Source organism: Gouania willdenowi, chromosome 24 (genome assembly GCF_900634775.1).
Source record: "Gouania willdenowi chromosome 24, fGouWil2.1, whole genome shotgun sequence".
NCBI classification, from domain to species: Eukaryota; Metazoa; Chordata; class Actinopteri; order Blenniiformes; family Gobiesocidae; genus Gouania; species Gouania willdenowi.
The window spans coordinates 13,711,477-13,731,229 of NC_041066.1; the positions used below are offsets into that span (position 1 = coordinate 13,711,477).

The 19,753-nt window shown below is 36.6% G+C and overlaps 1 protein-coding gene across 3 annotated transcripts in view; it reads right to left on the bottom strand.

Annotated features, from left to right (window-relative positions):
• mfsd2b (MFSD2 lysolipid transporter B, sphingolipid) overlaps positions 1 to 16,545 on the bottom strand; it is a 35,419-nt gene extending 18,874 nt beyond the window's left edge. For 2 of the 3 annotated variants that reach the window (XM_028439787.1, XM_028439786.1), the window contains exons 1-5: positions 16,429 to 16,545; positions 14,200 to 14,549; positions 6,666 to 6,791; positions 6,463 to 6,587; positions 839 to 962 (exon numbers count right to left, since the gene is read on the bottom strand). In XM_028439787.1, coding sequence (XP_028295588.1) covers positions 839 to 962; positions 6,463 to 6,587; positions 6,666 to 6,791; positions 14,200 to 14,532 — 708 coding nt within the window. In that variant the 5' untranslated portion in view covers positions 14,533 to 14,549; positions 16,429 to 16,545. Of the gene's footprint in view, positions 1 to 838; positions 963 to 6,462; positions 6,588 to 6,665; positions 6,792 to 11,524; positions 11,809 to 14,199; positions 14,550 to 16,428 lie in introns of those variants that run through there. The other variant, XM_028439788.1, reaches the window with a different exon arrangement.
• Between the last annotated feature and the right edge of the window lie 3,208 nt (positions 16,546 to 19,753).

The window sequence follows — 19,753 nt, forward strand, 5'->3', positions numbered from 1 at the left end:
GACTTTAATTAAGTTTAAAAAAAAAAGTAAAGTAATTTGATACATTTCTACACCTAACCGTTACTGAGTAAATTATAATTTTTTGTTTTAAAATGATCAACAGAACATTGTGAAACTACGATCAAATGCGTCACATCATAGCCGACCAATCAGATTATGCATGACGCCCAAACAGCATTGAATGGAGGTTATTTTCTCACTTCTTAAATGTAGCGATACTTAGAGCCTGATATTTATTTATTTATTTATTTATTAAATTAATTGCTTATTTTATTTTTTTGAAAAGAATTGTACATTTTGACAAACCTTATATGGATGTCTTTGTGGAAAATAAATGAATGTAATCTCTTCCTTATTAAGGTTTATGATTTTTAAACAATAATCGTGGGGGGTGAAAGTAACTAGTAACTTCTACTTTGAATACCACTACTTTAATTGCGCTACTTTTTACTTGTACTTGAGTATTTTATGTTTGACTTACACTTGTACTTGTAATTGAGTACAATTTCAATCAAGTAACAGTACTTCTACTTGAGTAGGATATAGAGATAAAGATACAGATATCCTTTATTCGTCCCACAAAGGGGAAATTTGCAGAGTTTCAGCAGCAGATAAATAGAAAAAAAATAATATAATATATATATATATATATATATATATATATACATACATGGGTGGAATATATACATACAAACACTAGAATTAATGACTGTGGATTGGCTGCCAATGTTCTAGTTATACACTATATATCAATACTCTCTACACTTCTGCACGTGAGGGTTGTGAGAGCATCACACATTGATCCGTAAAGGTGAGAAAGTGCAGCACTGGTACTTACGGTGATGAGGGTTTGGTAGAGGCAGTAGAAGCCGAGGTACCAGATGAACCGGCCCTCGCTGAAAGGAGGAACGAACCAGAGATAGAAGTACGACACCACCAGGAACGGAGTGCATCCCACCATCCTGAGACCAAAAAAAAAAAAACAAAAACATACATGAATGGCAATCCAGATGCAGAGGAGGTTTATCAACAGGAAATTAAATGTTTCATTTTAATTTCGTGCAAATTATGGCTTTCGGTAAACTCACTGCTCTAAGGCGAGCCACAAGTACAACTGGCTGTGGTTTTGTTATGTAATTTTCATAGCTCTGTTGAAATCAGGTTCTTTTTCTGCAAAGATTACAGAGGCGTTAAGCTGACCCCTCACTGATTATACTGTAAGTATGACACAAATATGAAATGACTGAAGAACAGAATATGGCAAGATATTACAATCAAAGACGATAAACACACACACAAATTTCAAACCAATGCTGTATGAAGCTATGTCGTGCTATTTTCAGTGCTTGGAGTGATACTATATGTGGCCCATGGATAATTCATGTGCAAACAACTGATGTGTATCATTATGGTTGATGTGGGCGCCCAAATGATGAGGAAAAGGACGGTTTATGAATAATCATCCGCCGTTTTCTTTTAATAGAATAATAAGTGTGTACTTCTATGTGGTCGGGTAGGATGGGGGATTAGGCACAACTAAATTTAAAAAGGCAGTTGTTTAGGTTTTTGTCAAAATACAAAAAGGATCAGCGTCGATCATGACAGTGTATTACCAGGGTTCCTACAAATTAAAATAAAACTTTTTATGGCTATTTGAAATTAAATTGAAGACCAACTTCATAGTAAACATCATTTGGGGGGAAAAATGCTACATCAATTATATAGGGTTTTGGGTAATTTTTTTTCTCGTGTCTAGTGCAGACGTGCAACTGGCGTAAAAATGCAATGAAGAAGTAAACACACAAAAATACACAAAATGACAGTAAAATACACAAAAAAATCACTCCAAAAACACACAAGATGACTACAAAAATAGCCAGAAATCTATAAAACAACATAATAAAAATCTTTTTGGACACACAATTTTTGTTACATTTACATTTTCCCATGTTGTTTATAAAAAAACATTTATTTTGAAACGTGAGACTAATTACCGTCATAAAATCATACTTATTGTGTTCAAATTTAAGACTTCTGAAACACTGATTTGACATTTAATGACAATTTCGGCCTTATTTTTAGATTCATGAATTTAATGCCCTTTAAGACTTTTTAAGGATCCGCAGGAACCACGATAAAGTATTGTGTATCTGTGTATCTGTGAAATAATTTTTACAAGAAAGTCAGACAGACTTAGATTAAACCATTTTCTGGAGAGAAAAAAAAATGCTTTATTGACCCTAATATTTGTTCAAACCTGTCATTTTGGGAATATTAAATATGGATGCCTATGACCACACCCGCCAATAGTTTGTAACCTTTAACCTCCTCAATGCCAGGACAGAAAAGTGGTGGCGTGCAGCAGAGAAAGCTCAGTAAAAGTCCTTTCTGGTATCATCCTGTTTGTTTGCTGTAACAAAGGCGGCTGACAATGCTGGTGCTGCAGTATTGACTGCTTGGTCATGGCAGCAGTGAAAGGGCCCTGCTGCTGCTGCTGAATGGGACGGTTAGAATGTTCCTGCAAGATGACTGTGATCGTTGTTTGTTGTTTTGTAGAGGCAACACAGCCACACGCGCAACCAACACTGGCCTAGTTTCTCTGACAACATACAGTACATGCAGGGGGAAAAAAAAAACTGAAATATTGTTTTCACCTTCACTGTAAATACCTCATGATACGATACGATACACGATACAAAGCTCACGATAACGATTATCTCACGGTATGACGATGCTGCGATTATCGATATATTGGTCAGAAATCAATCTACGAATCTCTGAAAGACACTAAATTGAAAAAGTGTCCTATGAACAGTGACACTATTTTAGTGCAACATTTCTGTAAATAAGTGTCAACAAACCAATGTAAACAAATGAGTATCTCCAATAGTGCTTTCTGTAAACAAAAAATAGGGTCTTTCTTACCAGTGACACCATTATAGTGCATTATTCCAGTAAACAATAAATTGGTTCCTTCAACAAACAGTGACAACATTTATGTGAAGACTTACCTGCACATTTTAGTGAAAAAGAAGAAAAGGTTTTGAAAAAAAAAAAATATATATATATATATATAGATAGATACTTAGCGTGAGCATATCTATAAATGATTGAGTGAAAAAATATCGTGATATATCACCGTATCGAGATATCTTATACTGCCTAACCCCATTTACAACTGTGACACTATTTCCAAAGATGGCACATAATACAGTTACTGTAATACCAACGATAGTAACACAAACCACAAAACGTAAACTTCAAGAATATCAATGATGTTATGCATCCGCGATTAACTTCTTTTGTGTACTATACTTTTCCATGACTTTTAACTTATATATTTTTTAAAATGCATGATATGTAGACTGTATTATGGGATGTAGAGTCCTGTAAACCGATGCATAGAAGAGTTTTTCCTTCATTCTTACCAATGATTTCTTGTGTTTCATTTTCCTTTCTATTCTAGTTTGATCCCGGTATTCCACGCGAGAATTTGAATTTCAACCGTATTCAGATCTTACAAATTAACATCTGACAGTGTTTTGCCACAACTTTCAGTCCGTTTGGCAGATTTTTGGAGGTGAACACAAGAAAGAAGTAAAAAAAAAAAAAAAACACTTTAATGCATCCATTTACAGGACTCCACATCCCACAATGCAATGCGTAAAATCTTTGCAATGTCAATAAGTGTTTACGGTGGAAATGAAAATCAACTATTGAGAGCAATTTCAACCCTTTACATATTTTTTTTTGTTGAGCAAATGATTATTGATTAATCTCTGAGGCCTACACAATGGATTTATCTGATAAAGAACTTTTCGTGTGCAGCAGCTTTAAATATCTATTGGTCTTCACTTTACAGGCTAATAGGATCCTTGATCCCACTCCAAGAGAATGTAAGCTTTATATGAAATCAGGCTTGTACATCAGCCCATGTAATTACAATAAGTGTCACGCTAGCATGTTTAGCAACGTGTACAGTCCACACACATGTTTATCTGTTTATCTAAAACAAAACAGATTGATACAGTGGGGTTTGCTTCATATAATCCTGCATAGACACAACTGACATTTCATACAGATAGAGAAAGTATAATATATGGAGGCAGTTTAGATGCAGATGACGTAATTATGACTAACTTTCTTTCCTGTCGTTTGCATTCAAAGCTAAACATTACGTGCCTGACATTTGAAAAATCCTCAAAATATCAACTGTCACAAAAATGAATTTACATTGATTTATTTGTGACCAAGCTAAGCGCTTCAGTGAATTTATAGTTGGAAATGTTTCATGCATTACATTTATAATACCAGTGGGGGAATAAAGCATTATCAAATATGATTACTCACCTGTTTATGCATAGAATTTGATCACGTCGTAGTTTCTTGCCACTAATCAATAGCCCTGAGTGAATGTCACCTTACAGTAAGGTATTAATGGTCCACGACAAACGGGTCCTTCTCTAAAATCAGTTCAAAAATCTTCAAAAACGCTGTTTTTTTTCACCAAAAATTGTCCGACTGGAAAAATGTCTTAATTACCTAGAATCACCATATTAGTACCAATGTTTTGATACATGAATTGTTCCTGGGTTATGAATTCAGATGTACACACACGTAAAATATCCAAAAGTCCAAAAATAGGGACTTTTTTTTTTTTTTTTTTTTTTTAAATGCAATTTTTTCACCAAAAATTAGCAGATCGGAAACATTTTAGCACTAATCTCAGGCCCTGAGTGAGTGAGTCACCTTACAGCAAGGTGTCAATGGTTCACCTCCTTTCCTTCTTTAAAATCTCAGTCCATGACAAAGTTTTTTTCAAAATCCCCAAAAAAGCTGTTTTTTTTTGGCCAAAAATTGTCTGACCGAAATTTGTACCATTAGTACCAATGTTTTGGTGTGAGAATGGTTGGTGGGTATTGCATTAAAAGACCTACACCACTGTACACACACACAGACAGACGATGAAGGAGGAAGAAATCCAATGGATGTTTCGGAATTCTTTAACAAACTCGACCTTTCGGTTTTACGTTATCAGATTTTGCCATCTTACTTTGATGTCTAGAAAGACCAATCCAGACTTCTTTAGGAGCTAAGATACAGATAAAGGTACGATAAAGGTATGACAGTGAACGTTATGATTATCAGGCAGACATTAAAAAAAAAAGCAGTTGTGTTTTAGTCAAGTTTAGACACATTTCTGTGCTAACCTACTGGTATTTCCTTTTTCTAGTAGCATTTTGCACCATTTGGTGATGTAATGAGTCACACTAGTAGTGTGTTTTCACAACACTGGCCAATATAGAAGAAAGACAGTATGAATTCTAATAATTAACCAATACCATTTATTTACTTACGCTATAACTCAGTGTTTCTCAAACGTTTTTAGCGTATTTCCCACCTTGAATGCATGTGAACTTTTTAGCCCCATCTGTGCCCTTTGCCTCCCAAATAATCCTGACAAATAAAACATTTTCAAATGCATTGAACTAACAGGGAACAAGTATCATATTTTTTTCCACTGCAGCAGACATTGTAACTGCACAAAGAAGTGCTGAAACCTGGGCATGTTGACCAGCTTGTGTTTTTTCAATAAAATCTAAAAAGAAAGTACTAACTTTCTCCATGTATTTGTTGTTCTAGGCATTTACCTCAGTTAAGTTGCACTAAAGTCAAAGTTGGTTTAAAAGCCACAGGCAGATTGTATGTTATTTTTTTATTTTAAGTTGTTGGCACATGGCATGTTAAAGCCAATGTTTTGAGTGTAAAATATGCCAATAAAATATATTTCATGCATAATGTTTTCATGAAGGTGTACGCATTTATAGATTAGTTGTTTCTTAAGTCACATATAAAAAAAAAAAATCGCAATAATCGCCTTATACTTTAATATCGGGATATATCGTTTCGTACCGTGACCTTGGTATCGGGATATGTATCGTATCGCCAGATGCCAGGCGATACACACCCCTAATATTTACTAACAAATCAAAAACGAAATTAAAATGATCACCTGCATAAAAAACAAATACACAAATATACAAATACAGGTCATAACAAAAAAAATTGTTTGCAATCTGTGTCAAAAAGCTTATGAAAAACAATCAAGGGAAATATTCTTTAAGTCAGCTATTGAAAGTTTGTTTATTGCACCGCTCCAATTCCCATGCCGGCTTAAAGCATTATTTTTACATTTTACATTTTGTTCCCGGTCGCATATCTAATGGAATTTAATATAGTATTGTTCTTTTAATTTCTGCTACATTTTTAGGCTTCTCATGGAACATTTCCTCCTGTTTGTCACACTCCACCTGCCATGTCTCGCCACACACTTTGAGAAGCACTGCTCTCAGTGATGCATTTGAATTCAAAGTCATTTTAATCCAGTTTTGGTTGTTATTATTCCTGTCTTAGTTTTAAATAAAAGAAGACAGAAGGCAATGATCCACCGTGTGAGCTCACCAGGGCATGAGTCTGCCGATCTTGGTCCATCTGCTCTTGGTAATAAAGAATCCTACGATAGGGTCCGTCACTGCACCCCACGCTTTACCAATGAACAGAACCATGGAGGCCTGGAAGGCATTGATCTACGAAGCAGAATGGAGACAGATTAGCATCAGAACTTCTTGCTGGTAACATCTCTCATGTTTTGTCTTTGTTTTTACCTGAGCCACATCGAGCAGGTATATTTGCAGGAAAAAGGCGGTGGCGCTGGAGGCCACTTCCTTTGGAGCACCGCCAATAGCGAAACATAGTTTACTGCATAATGACAACTTCTGGCTCAGGTCGGTCTGTGGAGACAAAGATGAACAAAAAACAAGGTTTTCATTGCTGGTATTTAGTGTAATCACAATTTATGTCATCATAGATTACATTTTTCAGTTCCAACTACGCTTTTGATTATCCATGTTCAATTACCTTTTTTTTTTACTTAGTGCATGCTGTCAAAGGTCAACACTACAAGAAGTGCAATGCATGTTTTGTTATTGCAATTAAATAAATTAATTTTAATACCAATTTCGATTTTTGGTGTGGGTGTCTTGGCCTTTTTTTATTTCACTATACCCCTAAATTTCAATGTGGGAAAGCTTGATATGAAAGATCTTTTAATAATTGTTCACTACATATGTGTAGAACTGTACACAGAACTGTAAAATGGTTCCCCAGTTTTGCGTCAAAATATAATTGATCATTTTTCATACGATTTTTTAATGACAATTGCAATCACAAAGTCAATTATCTAAACTCAATTACAATTTCAGTATGATTAGGACAGCAACAGATTTTTAAAACTACAATTACAATAATAATTACACCATAATTGTAATGAATTACCAATTACACGATTACCCAACCTTGCTCTGTAGCACAAACTGGGATAATCCTTTATTTGTCCATTTTAGAACTGGGCAGTAAATGAAGAGAAGCTGATGTGGGAAAAAAAACAAGGTGTGTACCAATGTAACGGTGCCTGGATTCTTATCAGAAATCATTAGAGAATCCTGTTCCTGTTTACGTGAAAGGAAATGGACTCTGGGTTACCTGTGGCCAACAGTAGACATAAAACAATGTAATATAGGAGAAAAACAAGGCTGCTCACACAATGAGGAGGCAAAAACATCATGGGTGGGAACTGTTTCTCACCAACATTCCATAAAATCTGAACACCATTTAGGGTCAGATTTCTTTTAATGATAGGTATTAACGGATGCTGTCATAAATTCTTTTGCACTCATAACTGTAACTCATTTCAACGTCATACTAGTCCCTCAGTTATAAAATAGGAACAAAAACATTTCCTGTTGATGCAGGAGGGCATAATGACCAACATGTTCCAACATGCCAAAACTAGATTATTACAGGATTAAATACATTTATTATGATTGGAAACTAAATCTTCATTACTTTACCTGTAGGTAGTGTAACCTAAACAGGACAGAATCACTGATGTCCTGCTCAGTAAAGCTAAGATTAGCATTGATCTGTGCACTTTATGGCGTCCATAACCTTTGCACTTCCAAAACGATACTGATATTGTGTCCTTGAGTGTTTTTCAATATCGCTGCCAATCCAATCCAATATCAGCCCAAATCCTACTTATATTTATTGCTTTTTTGTGTGTGCATGGAAGTAGAAGAGGCTTGATCAAGTGATATTACTTAAAGGCACAGCGCAGACTTTTTGACCTAAAGAGTTGACCCATTTTAAATGTTTCCTCAGGCCAATATACAGCGCTTGACAGTATCAATGCTCCGAGAGGGGCTTCCATCTTGAAATACCGACAATGTAAGTTTGAAGAGACGGACCGTCTTTGGCCAGGTCATGTGACCTGGAGAATGCCTGGAGAACTATCACTTTACGACAGTCATGTGACCACAGGCTCTGATATACTCATTAGGCTAGTATTTTTCAGTCCGTTCGACTCCTGGTCATGGCCGAGGCAAGCAAAAAGTTTAAAACTGCTTCTGAGGAGGCTAAAAAGACGCCGCTGAGACTGACGTGGGGTCGAGCGTCGGGCCTCCAGCCGCGGCGTGAGCCCAACCCCACTTCGCACCTCAGCCCGACCGACCCAGCCCTTAGAGCCAATACTTATCCCGAAGTTACAGGTCAACTACTGTCTGCATACACAATCAAAAGACAAGGGAGGCTGGCCTGACTGACTAACTGTTGATTTTTACGACAGTGCTGCGTCGCTTGTGGCCACTAGGGGGCGCTTGACGTGAAAGTTCCAAGTCTAGCGCCCCTCGTGGCCAAAAGTTACACAGTGTGCCTTTAAGAGAACAACAGTTGATAAGAAAAACCAACCCATTTATTATTAACCATTGAGTTACATACATTTAAACACAATATTTTATTGTATTTTGTAAATTAGAATCCCCTGAAAAATAACCTTAATAAAGCCAATAAAACAATAAGTATTATATCAGTGATTTTACTATTTAGATATCGGATCAGGATTCCCATAGTAGTTTACATGTTCTCATAAACCAGTGTTTCTCATCTTTTCTTCACTTATTTATTTATTTTATTTATTCAGTTCATTTCCGACATGGTTGCAATCACAAAAATTCACTTTGACATTCAGAGAAAAATCACATCATCGTTTTTTTTTTGTTTTTGTTTTTTTTTTTGTCTTTTTGCATGCCGGAAAGGGCGACGGGAAAAAGCAGTTTGCTTATCTAGATCCGTCCCCTGGTTTGAACACAGATCATTTTAATCAAAGCTTTACTCATGAATTCTTTTTCACAAACCAGTGCATATTTAGTTTAAAATTGAGTTTTTGTGTGCTGAGGTTTTTCAACAATAACGTACACCATATTAACTTCATCTTTTTTGTAATATATGTTGAAAAAAGCACTTTTAAAAATAAATTGCCTTAGACTTTTTCTCAAAATGATGTAGTGATAAAATAAACCATGTACGTTGAAATGCCTCGACGTGCCCTCAGTACTACGTCGTCCATTACATCCAAGAGTGTGGGTACATTTTCTAACAGGTAACATGTACGTTTGCACTCCATTTGATATGTGAGTTCAAGTGCAGTGGAGACGTGCCCCTTATTTGAAAAGTGCACGTGTGGCAGACAGGGAGATAAAACACTGCCCTGAGAGTCCAGAGCTTATCCTGACCCTGAACATCAACCACAGCCTCTGACATTGACCTCATCTCTCTGACATTGCCATCATGGTAATTGCTTTGTGAAGTATGCGTTGGTTGACGTAAATCCTGACTGTAGGAATGATCTTTACCAAGAAGGTCAAAGGCCTGTTCTTAGTAGAGAACATTTGCAAAAATGACATTTATAACTGTAGATGGCGACTATTTGGTAATTGGTATAAATTAAAATAAAAAATTCAGAAGAAAACATTTAGTTTTTTTAATCTTTTTAAATTGCATACTTTATTTATTTAATTTTGAAAATATTTTAAGTATATTAAAACCACTATTTAAGACATTACTTAAGACTTACGTATATTACAATATGATAATATATCGCTATTATAAGCATAGAAGAACCATTAATCTGTGTTCATATTTTACTTATTCAGTCTGGTGTTTTAAATCAAAGCGTGGATAAAGTTAAAGCTGCTATTGTGTACCTCATTGAATCCAACATATTTTACTGTATTTTACTCTAAAACGAAAGGAAAAAGGTTGAAGTTGCAACTCTAACATTTGCATTGGTTTCCACCGTAAACACTCTCTTATGGACATTTTTGGAAAAGCTTTGCACATTGCATTGTGGGATGTGCAGTCTAGTAGACGGATGCAAAGAAGTATATTTGCTTTATAAATACTGTGATAAATACTTCTTGCATTTCCCCCCAAAAAAGAACAATGTCAAAGTGACTTCCCAACACATTTCTAGTGTTTTCACGGATTGAAAGTTGTGGCAAATCAATTGCAATGTCTATTTTTGGATTTACAAAGAAATTGAAAGTCTCGCGGAATGACGTGAAATCACGGGGAACACCAGGAACAAACTAAATGTTGTCTGGTGAATCACTGTCCTCCTTAAGTGGTGAAAAAACACAAGAAATCACTGTAAGAATGAAGGAAAAACATTTCAATGCATCCGTTTACAGGACTCCATATCCCACAATGCAATGCAATGCGTGTGAGTGTTTACAGTGGAGATCAAAGCAAACTTCCCAGCTGCAATCTCAACTTTTTTCCTTTCTTTTTGGAGTAAATCAGGTTTATAGATTGCTCTATGAGCCATTCACTATGATTTTATCTAATGAAAAAGTATCACGGGCAGCAGCTTTAAAGCTTTTCATTACACCTATAATTAATAAGATCCTATTTTAGTTTTCCAGGGTGTCTTGGTAACAATATGCAATCGAACCTGTTGACTCACACTCACAAACCTACACTAGTACAGTATTTCTTCAGTAAGGCTCACCTTGGTTTGTCCCTATAAATCAGCATGGCTCACACACCATTATTCACACTAGATTTTTTTTTAGAATTCAATCAAAATAGCTTTAAAATAACACATTTCCTTTGAAACTTCCTGTCCTAATGATTTGCGCAAAGAAAATATCCTCCTTACACACTGGCTTTATTGTAATCGCATGTAAATGACGTCCACATCTGCTTTCCCGAGACCTTTCTCCAGTAAAATAACATTTATTTCCCTAAATACACTGGTAAATCATCTATTCCTGAACTTTTGGCTGCACAGTTAATCATGTGCCAATACAGAGATGTGGGTGTGTGTGTGTGTGTGTGTGTGTGTGATGAGACCCCCCTCCGCCTGGAAGCATTGTGGTTATCGGTGCAGACGCCGTAGGCCGCAGAGGAGCCGGAGGAACCAACCAAAGAAGCCAATGGTGGATTCTTTCCCTCTCTGCTCTGCTGAAGCCATCATGCCTGTGCCTGTGTGTGTGTGTGTGTGTGTGTGTGTGTGAGTAAGTGTGTGTGTGTGTGTGTGTTTGTGAATGTGTGCAGCAAGGCAAAGCTTTCATCTTCCAGACATGAATAAATGGAGACACCACATTCTAGGGAGCCCAATATTTACGTTCGTCTGTGCGGCGGTGCACACGTATCACCCTCTTTGCCTTTTCCGCTCTTCTGTGTAACCTTTCCTGTCACTCACACACACACACTCACACACACACACACACACACGCACACACACACAGCTTTTATGTAAGAAGGAAATCACCAAAGTAACCACAGCCACGATCACAGAACTGTTATTTTCCAGCTCACGTTTTTCTCTTTCTCCTTCTGCTGCTCCATCAAAACACGAAAGGGTTGGAGAACGACAATTACCAGGAGGGAGGTGTGTAATTATTCAATCTGGAGACAAGCGGGTCAGAGGTAAGTAAAGGGTTCTGACTTCAAAACTCTCTCTCTCGTCTTTCACTCTCACTGCAATTACCCCTAATTGGAGAGCGAAATCAAAGTCTTTGGTGTATGTGGAGGAACGTTGCTTAACTGATGATGTGCAAAAATAATCTTTTTCTCACTCTAAACACATTCCCATTCCCTCCGGAATCTCACACTCAATCTGTCATTATTGAGTTCTTATCATCAAAGAGGATAAACAGGATGCCCTTTTTCTACTGTTGTCTAAATGCCTAGCACCATATATCACATACACACATTCATACGTATATAAACAGCGGCTCAAATAAAGTAGGCATCTGTAGAATACAGAAAGTCAACAAGCAAGGGAGAAGGACAGATAAGACTAATCTCTAAAGTTAATGAATCCTCAACCATTCAGCAAAAGAGTTTAAATCAGGACTGAGGATAATTAAAGAAAGGAGGAGGGGGAAATCCCGAAATGTACACACTACTGCTAGGCTTGAAAAATACATAAAAATCTACTTAGAATGATGATTTAGTGAAGGGTTTTTAGACTGAGCATCAGGGTCGTAATGATGATTCCAGATGACCACTGTGCTGCTGTGTCCCTGTTCAGATTATGGATTATGACTATGAAAGAAAAGCTTTATTATGTCAGGCAGGACAGCAAGACCAAGGAAATGTCTCACCAAACGTGGTGAGGTCGGGCTATGTTACAGTGGAATAAATCTGAAACGTAAACAGATCAAAGCAGTGATCTGTTTCTTTAACTTCAGAATGTTTCAGACGCACAAATGACATCTGAGTGACCACGCTCTGCCAGACGGCTTCAATTTTTGCTCAAACTGTGTTATAAACAGTGGAACTCAAACAAGAATAAACAATCTTAAGAAATTGGATTACAAATTATTTATTTATTTATTTATTTATTTATTTATTTATTTATTTATTTATTTATTTATTTATTTATTATTATTATTATTATTATTATTATTATTATTATTATTATTATTAAGGACCGTGCGGGTTGGAAAATGGGAAATGTATTATTATTAGTAGTAGTAGTACTAGTAGTAGTAGTAGCAGTAGCAATAATAGTATTAATAATCATAATAATAATACTAAATAATTAGCATTAGTATTAGTATTTTTTTTTTCTTGTTATTGTTATTTAACAATAAATAAACATGGGGTTTTTTTCTCGACTATTTTCAGTCAGAAATCCATTGTCACGTCCATTTCCATTATAGTTTCACTTTTTCCGGAAACATTCCAGGATCAGCTCAGTAGAGCAGAGGTAGACAATGCTGCCTCTCTGCTAAAAAATAAAATAAAATAAAATAAAAAATAAATAAAAACCTGTCCAAGTCTCTCTGAGTGGAATTTGTTTGTCTCCGTGTGTTCAGAAAGTGTTTCCTGCTCACACCCTGAATCCAAATCTGTTGTCTGTGATTTGGCTTCGATCATAAATGTTGCTTTAACCAAGGTTTACATCATATAGATGGATTATGACATTATAAACATTATAAACGGTGATGCGAGCTTATTATCAATCTGATATACACTAAGTATATCACATAGCCCTGAATGGATTGAACCATTTTCCTAGAGGAGAGTATGAATATGTTTGGTTGGTTGGTTTTCTGTGTTGACTTGTGATTTATTCTAGATTCAGCTCCACCATTCTCAACAACCTGCTTTGTTTGGCTCCATGCCCATTACATCTAAAAAAAGAAAAAGTTATAGTCGGCGATGAAATGTCACCAAGCTGGTTCCATCATGAGATGTAATAATTACTGCCTGACAGACAGAGTTTCAAACTGAAACTAAGATTAGGTGACAAACTGTGACGGTATAGCATTGGAATCCAGTTGACAAAATACAGAAATGACCTTAAAAACATCAGTAACTACCATAATGTTCCAGCTGACAATAGTCCTTGTTACACACACTTATCAAAAAGAATAAAGAGACTTTCTACAAATCAAAACACTGCTCCAAGATTGCTTTAATTTCCTAACTTGACTACTGTTACCCTCTTTAACATTGATTTCACAGCCACGTTTCCTGAGATTACACTCCATCACATGTCAAACTGATGGAACAGAGGAAACAATCAGCAATCTGGTGGAAATGATTTAGTTAGAGGAGATTACAGTCCTCAGTAAACAACAGATAAACTACAGGTGAAACTAAATCATGTATTCATCCACATCCGATCAAGTCTTCCCCCACACTGACAGCTGATATCTAATTACATGCCATAGCAGTGGAACCCTGCCAGATTATCCATGGGTTCAGTCTCAAAATACAGCAGAAGGTGGTGATAATTGCATGTGACCCATAAATACAAGGAGCACCAAAAACAGACGACCTTACCTGCTGCTGGGATGTTTTGGGGAACAGTGGTTCACTGCTGGGCTTGGTGAGCTTCCCTGCAGAGTTGCCCTGCGCTCCCATCTCTGCCTTGGTCATGGCTGAGAGACCTTGTGAGAGGTGACAGTCGTACTGCTGTGAAGGAGCGCTGAACACTATGTGGCTTTGGCTCCGGGTGTGAGTGGCGAGGCGGAGGACCTGGCGCTGGGAGGTGTAAGCCAGAGGTTGGAAGTGTATGGGATTCTTTCTCCAGGCGTGACCATTAGTGACAGCTCCAGAGGCTGACGGGAGCTCCTCCTGCTCCTCTGTCACAACTCTGCTGCTTTCTGCTGCCATTCACATGCTGTTGTGCTCTGGAATGAGGCCATAGGGAAGGGTATAGAGTCAGCCATGTGTGGGGGAAAAAGGACTCACCTTCATCCAAAAGGAGGAAAACAATGCAAAGGCATTCATGTAGGCCAGTGATTCCCAATCTTTTTTGTCACGTGTAACCCCTTTGTTTTTTTGTCACATCATGTGTACGTGTACTTCATATCATAACTACCCTCTCCCATACAAGGAGTTTGGAAAAGTCATTCAAAAAAATACAACGCTTAATATAATGTACATATTATACAAATATTTTCAGTTGCATAAAACACAGTGACTGTACAATATGAATTAATTTGTGTAGACTGTGAAATGTACTGTATTTGTTGTTGTACTGTATAAGTTTTCAGTAAAATGGACCCAAACTTTTGAGACTTTAGGTTGGTTTTTCTTCTGTTCCGCAATTCTGTTTTCACAGTGTAAATGGTGAAGCGACACCGCGCCCCAACAGTTCATGTATGGTACTGCAGCAAAAATTAAGCAAAAATGTTCATTCGTTTTCTGAAATTCATTTTAAAAAAAATACAATTCTTTATATAACGTACTTAATATACAAAAAATGTATGCCATAAATAACAGTGACTGTACAAATACATGTTAATTAATTTCTTGTAGATTGTCTAATGTATTTGTTGTAGTATAAGTTTTCAGTGAATTAAGTTGGTTCTTCTTCTGTTGCGCAATTCTTCTTCACAATGTTAAATGGCGAAGCGTCGACGCAAATTTTTGTTGTCAACATTGTTACTAATCATTTTCGCATTATTACCTCCAAGCCAAATCTTGCCATTTACAGTAGAACATCCAATTCGGCACGCAGGACAAAGTAAAAAGTAACAGAGAATTAATTAATTATTGTATATATTACCAAATAATCCAGTTGTAGGGATATCAAATTCACCAATTGAATGAAACTCTACAATATTTTTAGGGCTCGCAGTTTTCCTTTGTTTATATCAGATTAATGCAGTCATTTTTAACTCGCAATTTTTCCACAAATCTTGCAATTTTTCATAAACAATCCCAAAAAAATTGGTGAAATGACAAATGAATATGAATGTCTATTCATACACAGCATCCCTCATTGGCCAGTTTTGGTCACGTGACCACCACGTGATTTAAAGTTTCGTCAATTTTATTTTAGCTCATGTTTATTTTTAGCTACCCCGCTAACCCTTTAATTTTAACCCTAACCCAGGAAATACCCTAAAATGTTTATTTTTTTCATATATGTATTTTTAAAGGTGGAATTTGCCATGTTAAATATGTTAAAGTGAAAAAATACATATAGCAAAAGTGGAATTCGAACCCACATTAGCAGAAGGAAGAATCCTTGCATTTGGCAATAGACACTTCGTTCAATAATCTACAAAAAATGTATTTTACTTAGCAATAACCCTGTTAGTTTGTGGTGAATATTTTCAAAAAAATATCCTAAAAAGGAACGAGGAACAATTCCCAGTACCTCCTGCAAATGTGCTCCTGTACCTCTATGGGTACACGTACCTCTGTTTGGGAACCACTGATGTAGTAGGCTATGTGCTCAGGCTATATACGCTTTTGGGAATATGCCTTCAGTTAATGTGAGAAACCACACATGGTGCTGCAAGAGAATGAACTATTCATTCAATCCTACATGCATTTTATTAAAACATAAAGCATGAGATGTTTCAGGATGACATCAGCAGCTGTGTTGGGGAATGCAACCGTGTCCCGTGCAGGACTCGTCTGTTCCCTCTCTATCTCACACACTCATAAGTGTATCCATATAGATAGGTAGGTAGATAGATAGATAGATAGATAGATAGATAGATAGATAGATAGATAGACATGCACATGCAGAATAAAACACAGTGTTATTCTTACCAGGTGCAGATGAAGAAGATGTCAGGGAGTGGAGATAGACTCGCTCTGCGCGCGCTGATCTCAAGTCAGTGAGTGAGAGAGAGAGAGAGAGAGAGTGTGTGTGTGTGTGTGTGTGACGTCCAGGAGGAGAGAGACTGCGGAGGATGGAGACAATCTGTTTGCCTCCGGAGCTGCGCCCCCCAGCGGCCGCGGTGCGTAACAGCATCACGCGTGTGTGTTTGTGTGTGTGTGTGTGTGTGTGTGTGTGTGTGTGTGTGTGTGTGTGTGTGTGTGTGTGTGTGTGTGTGTGTGTGTGTGTGTGTGTGTGTGTGTGTGTGTGTGCGTGTGAGAGAATTATAATCCGACGAGGGAGTTTGACTTTGGAATGCATGATGACATCATGTGACTAAAGTGTTTGTTGTTGTTGTTGTTGTTTGTAGATATTATGGATTATAATGGGTAAAGCAGAAAATATGGGACTGATCTGATCTGACGCCTAAAAATAATAACAACAACAACAGGGTTAACAAACATATGGTGCGCAGACCAAATCCGGCCAGTGAGGGTTCAGTTTGGAGTGTGTGCATGCATGAAATTTTCCATTTTGGTCATAATAACATGTTTATAATGCTTTAAAACACTGGTTCTATCTATCCATCTATCTATCTATCAAGCAAGTAATCTGTTTGTCTGTCTGTCTGTGTGTCTGTTCCTCAAATATCTCTGTGAATCCGGCTCAGATTATCCTGAGACTTTCAACATGGCTGCTGCTTGGTTCATGGGTGTACAACGACGGTTTTGTTTGGACTGCAATGATACCGTTCATGAGTTATTTCATAAAATTGTCTTGAATGCAGCTTTGCAGAAAAGCTCAATGTTGACAGGTAGTCATGATGACAGGTAGTCATGGTAACACAATTAAAAACAACTTAAGTGGGTCTAATATCCTAAAAAAAACACCCCATAAATATTGACTAGCAGGTGTCCTCAGTGAGAAACGTTTGTAAATATGGTGAGTGATAATAATAATAATAATAATAATAATAATAATAATAATAATAATAATAATAATAATAATAATAATAATAATAATAATAAATTGTGTGTGTATGTGTGTGTGTGTGATTCAGAATGAAATTTGCATTAGGAATTGAGTGTTTACAAGGTCAGTTTAAAGAGGATTTCACTTTTATTCTGAATAAAAGAGGAATTAAAGCTTCCATGTAAACCATCCATGAAAAAGCTACTTAACCTCCCACTTTTCTATAGCAAAACATACTTCCTACGGGCGTTGCACTAGTGTTTAACAATAAAAACGTGTATAGGCTAAGGTGCAAGAGTGAATTAGCATGGCTTAGCTTCCCTTTCATATCTAAAGTTTTTTTTTTGGATTTTTAAACGTTTTTTTTTTAATAAATTAAACAGTGGATATTTTACAATAGAAGTGTTTAAAATGAGATCCAGGTAAAGATTTATATTCTTAGAGAAATATTTGTTCATATTAATCAACTATAGTAATTAATAGAAACAAATCCATGTAGAGATTTCATGTATTAATGCAACAATCACAATGTTTACAGATTTAAAGTGGTTTTGTGGCATCTTTCAATCTGAAAAAAAAAATATTGTATGTATTTTGCTAAGTAATAATAATTTGTTTGCTCCAAATGCACCAAATTACACTTTTTTTTCTTTTATAGAAGAACTATGTTAAACGTGACCTTGAAAGGAAAATAATCTTTGTGTCCATTGTGGATAATATTGTTTCTAAAAGCTCTTTTTCAGTGTATGATTGATGACAAACAAAGCCTTTTTTCTCACTAAATCCCTTTGATGTGCTTTGGTTTGGGTGCAATGTGCTCTGGATTCACAGTAAAGCCTCTCCTCAGAGCATGACAGCAAACATGTCACGGAGACCTTGGCTGATGAACCACGACTTCTTCATGAATTCCAAGCGTGCAAACCTTCAATCCAAAACCACATCATTGACAAGGACAAAGGCAGCACCAGAGCAGAGACCATTCCGGCATCTGACCTGCGTTAACATGGAGGTTTTTTTTTAATAATGCGTGAAGAGGAATGTAGAGAAATTAAATGTCAACTTCCACACAAGTAAAAAGGGTCAGAAAGGAAATATGGGAGCAAAGAGGAGGGTAATTCCCTGCATGCTTAGCCTTATTAAATATGTAGGACAAAGGAAATGTGTTCTCTTTTACTCTTTAGTGGTGGACCCTGTCTGAATGTTGAGGGACACTGTCCATATGTGAATGTAAAAGCTACATGTACAGCTTGAAACCACAGAAAATACTGCCCTATGTCTTTCCTGACCTTGATCATCCACACACACTGTCAGCTGCTCTTCTCTCTGGCTACAAACCAAACCCCTTCTCGTCTGCTTTTAAATATTGAAGATGGATAATGGCGTTCGCCTCCTTAACAACGCAAGGCAGAAAGAGAAGGAGAATCACAAAGTGCGTGATGCAAAATGTCAAATAATTAATATTTTGCAATGGTGAACCTGCAGCGAAGTGTCCCATTTTTTTGCCATTGCGTCAAATCATATCCAGTGAAGCAGTTACACATCACACTATGAGACATTTTGTATTATTTTAACCAGCAGGACTCTATAATCATCTTTTGTATTATGCAGCAAAAACAATGATAAACCTGGCTAGCACCATTGCAAAAAACATAATAACTTTAATGTTTCCCAACCTTTTCTGTCTCATGTACCCCCCCCCCCGAGGCCTCTCTTCAGATTAGGAGAACCCCTTCATCACTCCAATTTAGTAAACATTCTTGTTTTATTCACATGTTGTCAACCCGTTTATTGTCAGTGGGTGGAAAAGATGTCGGATGAGCATGTACAGTGTCTGAAATAGGCTTAAAAATGACTTTGGAAATAGATTCATCAATGTTTCCAAGTACTCAAGTACCCCTAGGGGTACACGTACCCCTGGTTGAGACTTTTTTTTTGTCTCTAAAATTCGTTTTTTGATCATGTTTGCTATGCATTACAAACACAGAGTAGCCAGCATTAGTGCACATCATAATTTATTTTTACTAGATTTATATTTAGAAAGTATAGAAATACGATTGCGTGTGGGGTTTTAATGTGAAAATATGAGCTTTCTGCCTCTTCCTGCACTGTACATCTATTTTTGTGATGTTGTGTTGTTTTTTAATTGTGCAAAATAGATAAATAAGAATTAAAAAAAAAATTTTGCATTTTTTTTCTATTTTGTTTTTACTATTAAGACATTTCAGATGTCCGCACATGGGGTCATGACTCAAAGGTTGAGAAACCCTGACTTAAAGGCTATAATGGTCAAAAGAATGGATGTTG